This window comes from Melanaphis sacchari, unplaced genomic scaffold (genome assembly GCF_002803265.2).
Source record: "Melanaphis sacchari strain LSU unplaced genomic scaffold, SCAv2.0 Contig15_pilon_pilon, whole genome shotgun sequence".
Lineage (NCBI taxonomy): Eukaryota > Metazoa > Arthropoda > Insecta > Hemiptera > Aphididae > Melanaphis > Melanaphis sacchari.
This window is the reverse complement of record NW_020270722.1, coordinates 201390-213549: the sequence shown is the minus strand read 5'-3', so window position 1 is coordinate 213549 and position 12160 is coordinate 201390. Positions and strand designations below refer to the sequence as shown.

General features: G+C 24.2%; 1 protein-coding gene and 1 non-coding gene across 2 annotated transcripts; one reads left to right on the top strand and one right to left on the bottom strand.

Annotated features, from left to right (window-relative positions):
* Positions 1-434: 434 nt before the first annotated feature.
* Positions 435-6613, bottom strand: LOC112592188 (serine/threonine-protein kinase Chk1-like). The gene is made up of 10 exons (XM_025336194.1): positions 6310-6613; positions 6066-6145; positions 5356-5579; positions 4525-4589; positions 4343-4468; positions 3319-3451; positions 2627-2830; positions 2201-2415; positions 1998-2129; positions 435-750 (listed from the first exon to the last, which is right to left on the bottom strand). The coding sequence occupies exons 2-10, from the start codon at positions 6128-6130 to the stop codon at positions 541-543; spliced, it is 1374 nt and encodes a 457-aa protein (XP_025191979.1). The 5' UTR covers positions 6131-6145; positions 6310-6613; the 3' UTR covers positions 435-540.
* A 2788-nt stretch (positions 6614-9401) lies between these two features.
* On the top strand, positions 9402-9474 carry Trnar-acg. Its single transcript has one exon. It is a non-coding gene; the product is annotated as a tRNA-Arg (tRNA).
* Positions 9475-12160: the final 2686 nt, after the last annotated feature.

Genomic DNA, 12160 nt, shown 5'->3' with positions numbered 1-12160 from the left:
CATGGAAATTGATTTAATAACATATTATTCACACTCATAGCTATAATTTCACACAATTAAAATTAAATTCAACCGTGTTTTAAATTATTAAAAAATTAATATAAAATGGTTTAATTTTTATTTAAAAAAAATATATACTACCATTCATTTTCCTATCCTAACTTATCAATCTATTTTTTATAAAATGTATAAACATTAAAATAGGATTATAACAAAGGAAACAAAACACAATATAAAACTTTTATATTTAAATTTAATGCATACAAATATATCTTATAAAAATATGTATTTTCATAGACAACTGGTTAAGAAAATAAAAAATTAGGAAGCAATATGTTGTCAAACATTTTTAACAATAAAATTAAGTAGATTTTCATTAAATCTGTTACTTGTATGTAATTAATAAGCTACATAATAGAAAAAAGTAAATAATTTTGTAATAATTTACATTATTGTTATTCTAAATTAGGAGTAAAATAAGTAAAATTACTTTCAATCAAGCTATTATAAATCAGTCTTATTTGTACTCATAATACTAGCTTATGGTACAATTTCAGTTTGAGTAGCAGTAGGCCACAGAAATGGAACTTTGGAAATCAACTTAGACATTGCATTTTTAATGGAAACAAAATGGCGCTTAAATTCTAAACCACAGCCTCTTGAAAGTCTGAAGTCAATCAGAGTTTGATGATTCATTGGAATTACATTAGATTTAAACACTAAGCGCTGATCTGTAGTAGTAATTGTAATCTGTAACACAGTAAAATATTTATAATAATTACTTGTCTGTAACTATCAATTTTGGTTAATGTGATATATTTTATATTCGTTTAGAAACTAATATGACAATTAATACTTTCGAATTTTTACTTCTATCAATTGTTTGTATTCCCTTTTATTTTTATTATGTACCTTACACACTTTAATATAAAATGGCTTGATCATTTGCATTCTTATTTTCTATCTATATCTCTATCAGTGGCACTCAAATTTTATTTTATTTCACCTATACTTCAAAACCACTAGCTTTGTTCACATTGTACCCTTTGCACATTCATGCTCATTACAGAATAATAGAACATGTTCATAATTTTACATGTTTAAGTAGTTATATTTTAACTAGTATAAATCATGACTTATTCCAATTTCTTTTTTCGTTAAACTTTTAAATAAAATTTATACTTTAATATTAAAATATTAGATATTATTATACTTAATTCCTGATCTCTAGTCTTGGTTAAATAGTACACACATAATTATTCATCACCCACTCTTAAAATTTTGGTAGAGTAGTCGTTCTTAAAGATGTTATCAATATGCTACTGATTCCCGTCTTCCATTTACATCCTAGACATGTACCGAAGTGACAGTATAATTTCACAACTGTTTAGTTTAAACAATGGTTGCTAGCTGATCTATATTTGTCCCGTTAACCGCCATAACTCAGTGCGCTATATAGATTCCTATTTTAAATGAGACCATTATAACAAATAGATTAAACATGACAATTGTTTATCTGTTTCATATAGAAACAAAATAAAGTAATCTCTTCATTATTATTCTCTTATTATTAATTATAATAGATCATAAATATACCTAACTTTGCTTCTAGCTAATTGATCAGGCAATGATCATAATCATGGTTATATTTCTTCTCTCTCCATTCAACAGTTTATATAATATAACCATTTTTATAGAATATAATATTTTTGATATAATATACACCTACATTTTTTTTTCTTTTTTTATCCTCTTATTTTACCTCTTATGAACTACAGCATGTTATACTAAACACAGAACATGCAAATAATACCATAAAATGTAAATAAGATTGTCAGCAGTTTTCTTTATTATAATGTAACATAATAATTGTCAATAGATTTTTTTTTTGACATCTTATGATAGTTATTTATTTTTGAATACAAATTAAATTATTTTCTGCTTAAATATTAACTAATACCTAATAACAAGTAATAGTAATAATAGTAAGAACTTACTAAACTAGGTGTGTTAATTTTCCATGTATATCCCAAATCATCAAGAAACAGTGATAAATTGGTTAATGCTTCTTCCGGCGACAAACAAACAAGAAATCTAGTCATTCTTTTGACTAATTTCTGTATAGAATTCTGAAAATATAATAGTTATAAATAAACATAAATATAAACCTTATAAAATAATAAAAATAGTTTCCAATTACATTTGGTGGTGTAGAAATGGTCTGCGATGTTAAAAGTTGTGAAGAAAGCAGCAGATTGTCAACCTGTGTTGGCTGAGAAAATGAGTGTATTTCAGATTCACTTAATGACATTGATGTAACAGACGAAATAGCTGATGGGGCTGGTTGAGAAAAACATTGACGGCCATCGTCTGAATCACTGTCAGACCGAACAGAAATCCCAACTTTTTTATTATCTAAATGAACATTATAGTCATGAGTTATATTATAGTTAATAATTTAATCATATATTTTAATATAAATTAAAATATTATTGAAAATTATTTATCACACAGTTGGCATTATTGATATTAATAGTTTAGTTGTTCAAAAGTCACTTAGTGTTTAAATGCCTTAATGTGCATTAAATTATGTTAATTGCAATTAGATTGATTAAGTAAAATTTACCAGAAGTTTCTGACTTTTTGAACCAATGATGTGATTGAATCTGTGATATATCATATCTTTTAGATGGAGTTGGTGTTAATATCTTTCTTACTAGAGATAAGGCTAAAGTCTCCAATTTGCACCATGGTGAATGATTAGCATAGTCAGTGGTTTTCCACAATTTATAATCTTCATCATTATCAGATGGCATATCCCAAGGTAACTCTAAACAAATACAAAAAATGTTTGTGTTAAATTGAATAAATTATGTATTTTCTTTACAATTTACTTAATATCATTAACTATCTAGTATCTAATTTTATAAATTATTTGTATTATGTATAATTTAAGTAGTTAATACAATGTATCAAATAATAATATTAACATAGATTTTTAAATTTTATTTTTATAGTACTATAGTTAAGTAACAAACAAAAATATGGATAGTTGCTTAAATTTAAGGAAACAATCATATTATACAAAACTAACATACATTTTTTAACTTAAAATTATAATACTGAAAATGACTGATGCAGTATCAAATGGCAATAACTTTGGTACTAAAGCCTTAGAATTTAAAAATTACATCTACAGCTAGAATACCAAAGAGATCAACACTGACATATTAATTTTCAGTATAATATAGTAATTTATAAATAAATAATAACATTTAAGTTCAATGTATAATATAAATGATTATTGAAAATAATTACCTCCAGCGAGCATTGAAACCAATATAATACCACATGACCAAATATCGGAAGGTTCTGCTTGATAAGGCAAAAGTGAAAGAACTTCTGGAGCTAAATAAGGCCGAGTTCCACAATTCTTATCTAGTTTACGCCGCTAATTAAATTATTGTAAGATATTAGATAGTTATTTTAAGAGATAAGATTTAAAATTAATGAAACTACTTATTTAAAGAAATATATTTTTCATTTAATAATGAAAAAAAAAACCAAATTAATGATTTTATACATTAGTTGATACTATTTTTATTTTGTACAATTGGGTAAAATAAAAAATATATTATTTCAAGAGGATAATACACCCACTATCAATATATCTACCCACATTTGTTCACTATCTTAAAAATGTTTATATTTAGCTTAAATATTGAAATATTGAAAAAAATCCAACACTACATTGTTAATAACCTTAGTAATAAGTAAATTCACTCCAATATTGAAGCTAAAAACGTATGATAGGTTCTACTGAACACAAATTTGCAATTTTGTGAGAAGATAACAAATGCGGGTGTGGCAACCAGTAAAAAAAAAAACAAAACTATTGATAATATAGTTTTTATGAATAAAACATTATTTTATACTAATTTAGCTAAATTTTATGATTTCAGATGTATTTTGCTAATTTATTCATAAAGATTATGTTAATTTTAAAAAGAATTAGCAGTAGCATAACATTATACTAAGTGCATTGTGCGAGATAATAAAATATTATTTGATATACCCATTTTTTTTTTTTAATAAAAGACCCTTCTTTCACATGTATAACTATGGTATTATTAAATATATTGAACTAATTTAATGTTTTTGTAAAAAAAATTGTAGGTGTAAGCAAATATAATCTACCTCAAGTATCTAGTCTTTACTTATAGAACTCCTCTTGTAAGCCGCAGTAATGAATAGAGGTGTATCATTTTTTATTATTTTAATCATTACCTTAAATGGCCTAAATGATTATTATAAAAAACGAGAATACATAAATATTACTTACTTTTTCACCATATGAAAATAATGTAGCCAACCCAAAATCACTTATTTTCAAATTTCCATATGCGTCTAATAATAAATTTTCTGGTTTCAAATCTCTATGTGCTATACCATTACTGTGTAAATACTCCTAAAAAAATGATGTAAATTATAAACAAATAAAATATTATTTATTTAAAAACATACAACTCCAGCAATCAACTCTTTGAAGAACTTTCTAGCATCAGACAATGGCATTCCAACATCAGGTTCTAATTTTTCAAAACAATATTTGTTTAAATAAGTGTAATCACAATGCAATTATAAATTATTAGTAGGGCTGTTCCGAGATTTTTCGTGATCAGTGGTAAATTAATACGGGGGCCGCCTATTGACCATCATAATACAATATAATGAAAAAAATACTTATTGACATCAATTAAGTTCTTGCAAATGTATTTTTCCAAACCTGAACAACGACAAATCTCATTAAAATGTACGTACTGGTACATTTTAAGTAACTTCTTAGCTATAATATTACCAAATATACTAAGAAAATAAAATAATTTATCCCTAGGTAATTATAAATATTCATGGAAAATAAGAACTTAAATGTTTATAGGATTCAATAGATTAGGTAAATTTATAAAAATAAAAAAAAATTGTTGTATTATATTATTTTAAATAAACTATTTATAATTATACCAGAAAACTTTTTTCCTAGATTTTTTTCAGCAAAGCTGTTTATTACATAAAAACTTTAAGGGGATCCCCAGAAAATATTCCAAACTTGGAACTTGGAACAAAAAGATCCCCTCCCTTCTGAACAGCCCTGGTTATTAGTTATTATTATTACCATAAAATATTTAATTTATAAATTCTATAGAGATGATCTATCTAAAAATTAAAATTTTTTTTTAAAAATGAAATAAAAATGACTAGTTAATATTGATTGTACAATATAATATATTTATAGTAAAGAATTGACTCTATAGAATTTAAATAATCCAAACACTTAACAATATCAAATAAGTTTACCAATTCGATCAAATAGTTCACCTCCAGATGCATATTCTAAAAAAATATAATAATTATCTTTACAATGACGCTGTCCATAATATTTTATTATACTTGGATGATTCAATCGGCAATGTATTGCTGCTTCTTTTTTTACCATAGCCAATGCATTAGAATAGTTTTGTAAATCAACTGTTTTCATGGCTACAAAGCCTCGAGTCCGTTGATTTACTAAAAGTTTTACTCTGAAAATAATCAGAATATAATTAGAACCTATTTTTTTAGTATGAAATTTATCATAGGTACATACAAATTAAAATAAAATTAACATTTCATATATATTTGTAAGTATGTATAACCAAAGCTTAGCAAACTTATTTGAAGGAGCAAAAGATTTGTTATAACCTTTAGAATTAAAACAAATAAGATATAATTTATATATATATATACAAAATAAATAAATAATTTACTGATTTATTTTTATAGCATTTAAAAAAAAAAAAATAAATAAAAACAAGTTGATTCCATACTTAGGTACTTTAATATATTTAAAATGTACTGAATATTTAACCCAAGTTCAATAAAATTTATTAATTAAATACATTTTTTATTTATTTGGTTAAATAATTATAATAAGTCTAGTAACCAATTTTTAATGCAACATTGAATGTATAGTATATTAGCATACAAAAACAAAATATTATTTGTAAATAATTAAAAAAATAACATACTCGCCAAATGTCCCTTCGCCCAATATTTGAACAATATCCCATCCTTCAACAAATGGAGTATTCATTTTTAATTTTCAAACCTAAAACAATATTCTATTAGACACTAGTAGTAATTTCAATTAAGAAACAAAAATGTTAAAATTACAAAAAGAAAATTCAAAAAAGAAGTAATCCATAAATGAAATCAGTTAAGTGAATAGATTATTAATATAATCCGATTTTAAATACATAAATTTAAACTTACCTTTATCGTATTCGTTAAAAAAAAAAAAAAAAAACAATAAAAATTATAATTAACGCGATTTATAGTTAAACTCTAAACATTTCGGTAATAATTATATTAATAATAATAACAGTTTAACAAATTAAATAACTATCAGGCTTAATCACACACATCCGATATGTCAACAAGAAAGTATAACAGAACACAACAACTTCAGGTAACACACTAAACGACTAAAGAGTAAAGACTAAACCACTAAACTAAAAGAGCGCACAGCACACAGTGACCAGTGAAACAAAATAATGGAACAACGAATAAAATTGTAAATCCGTTAACCTCATTTTTAAAAGTGGATTTTTTTAGGTTATACTCGCCCACAATCGAATACCAACTATCGATTATCTGAAGATGTGAACTAAGTAGCGATTCTTTCCGTTTGTTATTATGATAATAATATGTAGTTTACTATCGACGGTGATAAGAAATGTAAACCAATGATAAGATCAAAGTCTTATAGCAGTATAGTATATATAACACTATAAAAAAGATTCTTGCAAATAAACTATTCATTTATAATATATATAGTATTTTGGTACTTTTGTTTATTCATAAAAAATTCTGACTAATATTATTGGTTTACACATAAATATAAATATTCAATATTACGGAAAAAATAATTTAATCTAAAAATGTGGATTTTACTAATATCCTCTACTTGACCAGTAATTACCTATGACCAGTCAAAAATTGTTAACTCTGTTACAAGTACTACAATCCAATATTTTTAGTGTGGGCTTTGCTAACAAAAAAACCAAGACAGAGTTTATTTATGTTAACTACTATAATTAATGGAGTTAACAAAATTTAACTAGAGAATATCAAGTATAATATGTTATTACAATATGGTGTGTTATACATAAACATAAACAAATTCATTTACTATCTATTTACTATTCAATGTTTAAGGTTTATAAATATAAAATAATATTTAGAACTAGATATTATACTTAAAGATGTCATAAACTCGAGTTTTCAAGTTGTGAATTAAATTGATAAAATTTGATTTAAAAAAAACTGTGTCTATAATTATATAACATTATTATTTGTCTAAATTTTGGAAATAATTTTTTATCCAGCTAAACCGATTAACTGTTTAACATATATGTGAATTTGAATTGGATATTCAATGAAAATAAGTAAAGAATGAAAGTTGACATTAACCATAGTCCATATTTAATTTAGGTATTCTAATAGTTTAATTTTATCTACTTAACATCCTCATAATATTATGGATGAAGTTAATATTTACCTCTGCAGATTGTAGGTAACTACAGGTTCCTCTAATTTTGTATAAAAGCATATTCACCCCACTAGATATTAATTTAATTAATATCTATATTAATAATAATTTTTTAAAATTATGATTATATATAATAACTGTATAAACTATTATAAAATTTGATTATAAAATTTCTTTAATAAGAATTATATAAATTTACTAAAGTTTTCCTTTTCATACTTTTAGTGTTAGTTTTATAAAAACAAGTCCATTCAACAGCATTATTATATACAATAAATAATATAATAGAAACACTTTCAAATATGTGTTGTTTTTTTGTCTGCATTACCTTATGCATCAGTAAAAATGCTTTGATTTTTAAAAATAGGGTTTTTGGTAGCAAATTGGATCTAGTTAGCACTTTGAAAAGGGGGTCATAAGTAAAAAATTATCAGTACTTTTTTGGGAAAAACATAATTTTTAACAAAATTTAGTTAGACAATTAAAAATATTGAAAATCTATATTCACAATATTTTTATATGCAATAATTCATAAAAAAAACGCAAAAATTAGTAAATTAGTTTGTAGTAAAAAATTCATAAAAATGTTTGTAATTTAAAATTTGAAAATTGAATACATGGTTCTTTATAAATTTTACAACTTAAATACAAAATGAGAAAAATCAAATTAATTTTTGAGAGCATTTCAAGTTTACATTTTTACGGCATTCGTTGTTCACCAATTAAATAATTATTTCTTCTCAAACAATTTTTGTTATTTTGATTTATTTAAAAAATTTAACTTTTCGAGTAGATTTTAGGCATGACAAATTCTTTTTTTTTATATTGATCAGCATTTCACGGTCTCAGCTTAGCCTGATAGCGTGGTTATTAACTACGACAAATCCGTTAAATAGAAATATTATCAGTTGATAATATTTATAAAGATACTCTTATTGTCTTATAATAGTATAATAGTATAATAGTATAATATAGTTTACTCTCAATTATCCAAAGTCTTCTGCGGAATCAATAAAAAATACTTCAATCACAAATTAAAAGAACTGTTTTCAAACAAAAAACAACAATTTGTAACTGATGTTTTTGCATATTAATAATTAATAATTTTTCATTATATGTACAAATGTATCTCAGGCACCGATCCAGAACAAAGATCCGGGGGAGGGGGCAAACAGTTTTTTTATAGGTACTTTATTTATAATTTAAATTTTTTGTTATAATAGTAGGTATAGGTAATCAATTTAATATATGGATTAGGTATTTAATATAATATATAATATTTATAAATTAAATAATAAAATCTAAACATCTTACATTATTGCTTTTTCCGATATATGTATGTCCACCTTGTATAATAATATATAGTATTGTCAGACGTATATCTGATTTTAAATATAGTAATATCAGAATTGAGGATCTAATGTCTGGTGGAGAGGGGTCGGGGGAGACTGGGCTCTCCTCTGGATTCATCCCTGGTATATCTTTGATTTTTTATTACAAAATTTAAAATATTTGCGTAATATTATATGAATGTTTAAATAAAAATAAAACATGCTTTAATTTAGTTTTCCTTAAATACTATTTAAAATTACATGATTTAATTTTTTTTTTAATAATACACGTATGCAATTATTTAATTTTTTTCAGATCTGCGGAATTTGCTTATCAATGGATGTCAACGTCAAGCCACCCTATTCCGCAGATAATCGAGAGTACACTGTATACTTAGTGTATATTACCTATATAAATATTAGCTAAAAAGTATCTATGTGAGTAAAAATATATACAAGTTACTTTCTCTTATATAACAACTGACCCTGTGGCGCAACGGATAACGCGTCTGACTACGGATCAGAAGATTCCAGGTTCGAATCCTGGCAGGGTCAACCAACGTTATTATTAGATTTTTGCAAATTGTCATCTTGGCATCTTGCCTTAATAATCTCTATAAAAAAATGACTGCCAAATTGAATAGAAAATTAATTAAATCAATGATTCCTTTAAGTATTAAAATTTAACACATTAAAACATGATAATTTTTAAATAATTTTAAAAAAGTTTTCAAAGCAAAAATAATTGAATTTATTACCTATTAAAATTTAACAAGATTTGGAAATATTATTATTAAAATAGAAATGTTAAGAAGGTTCATTTTGAACATCTTTTCAACTGAAAGTTCTGTACCATTAAAGTTATCATAAAATTAATTTTATAAGGAATTGCTGTAATGGACTCGTGTACCTATCAATTCAATTTTTGCGACCAAACCTAGTTCACTTCTAGTTAACAGGAAACAGTCAAACTCATTGTTATTTTTTTATTTGAATGCATTACAATAATAATGTAACCCATTGCAAATAAGCATAAACAATAAAAAATATGTAAATTATAATGACGCATATTGATAGTTGGCTATGCATAATGTTATGAATTCTTACTATAAATAAAGTTACTACATTATTGTGATTAATCTAACACAATTCGTCCAACCTCAGTCAAAGGTGTATTTTTATTTTAATGAATTTAATGATTTAATAACGTTCCGCATAATATACATATTTACATATTAATTAACATGGTAAATGAGTTTTTATACTAGAAACAATAACAAAATACATATAAATCTTTTAAAAGATTTTATATCTTTAGGTTTTGTGCATTTTTTATTTTTTTAACTAGTTATTTTTATTAATTTTGTTATTTCAAATTTTCTTAAAAATTAAAGCTAAGGTCTTCATTGGCAAGACACATCATACGATGTAAGAGTGAATTATTAAGGTAAGTAATTACGGTGGTAGAAGAAGGTTCAAGGCAGGGGCGGATCCAGCAATTTTCCATGGTGGGGGGAGGCATAAACAGCAAAAAAAAAAAGGTTATCTGATAAAAAAGCTTGACCCAATAATATCTTATTTTTATTTAATTTGGGGGGCCTTCGCCCCCGCCCCCCTTGGATCCACCACTGGTTCGAGGAAAGGAATATAATTTTTCAGTTGACGGATAGACATCCTAAAGTTATTCGTTAGACAATAGTATGCCAACAAAATCTGATAATCTGACTGCTCAGTTATAGTAGTTGACAAATAAATATTGTGTTAAACGTAATGTATGTTTAGGAAAATAATAGCAAACCACAATAATTATCTTTGCTCTTGTTAAATCATTTGGTGTTTGTAAAAAGTAGATAGACTCCATAAAATATAACCATACTTAAGAACAGATATAACTTAAAAAGATAATTAACAATTTAAAAGGAGCAACATAGAGAGAGAAAATAATGAATAATTGAAAACAAATATGTAATAGTGATACATTTTTAAACCCATTTATTTTTAATAATTTTGACAATGGAGAAAATATATAAAATAATATTAATATTTTTTTAATAATTTTTAAGGCCAGGTATTATAATTGTTAAGGCTTCACCAACAATGGTTATAGCCTACTTTTGTTCAAATATACAAATATTATATTAATATGGGTTTAATACCTAAAAAAAATAGATACTTAAGAATTATGCTTAATTAACTTATAACTTTTTTCTTATATTAATTATATTTTAATTTTTATAATTAAATATAACTTATATTAGTTTTTTTATAAATAACATTGGTTTAATGGAACAGTCAAATAGAAATAATAGAATAAATATAATGAATTAAAATGTTCACATAAATATTTATGTATAACACGTTTATACTATTTTTAAAACTTATACTAACTATTATTCTACTGAGTAAAGGTACTCAATAAATTTTAATTGAATGCGTAATGTCTGCACTTTCTATGCTATAACTATTAATAACTTTGAAAATGAAAAATGAACTTGTTTCAAGGTTGTTTGGAATGTTTGTGTAATGTAACACTAGCACTCAAAAAATTAAATATAAAATTATTAAGATCAATATTTTAAAGTCAAAGTCCTAGTGTGACGGGCCTTGGTTAGTATTATTATTTAACTTATTAGTTTTTCTTTGCTTAAAAATCTTAAGAATAATACTATAATAATTTTATTATACTTAAATTAACTTATGTCTATTTTTTTATTATTTATTTAATAATTTATATCAGTGGCGTGCTGAAATAAGCTTTTTTTAGGAAATTTCCTTTGAAAAAAATTGGTAAGCGATTAGGTAGAAATAGTACTTGGATATTGGACAATGGATTTATGCAATAATTACTATTTAGAAGAAAAAATGTAAATTAAAAGCTGCGAGTACATGGACGATCTCATTGTTTCAAGTGGTAGTTTGGCTCAGGTCTAAAATCATTCAGCACGCTACTGATTTATATAATTAAAATCTAACTCCTTTTTTTGTTTTTAATTATATTTTTTAATTTATATAATTAAAACTTAGGTACTATTAATTTGTATGTAGAAGTAATTGGTTTAATGAACATTACAACCACGAACGATATAAAATTAAAATAATAAATTATAGTTTATACAAGAATACTTAAAGGATTTGTATGTAGAAGTAATTGGTTTAATGAACATTACAACCACGAACGATATAAAATTAAAATAATAAATTATAGTTTATACAAGATATACTTAAAGGATATAATATTATA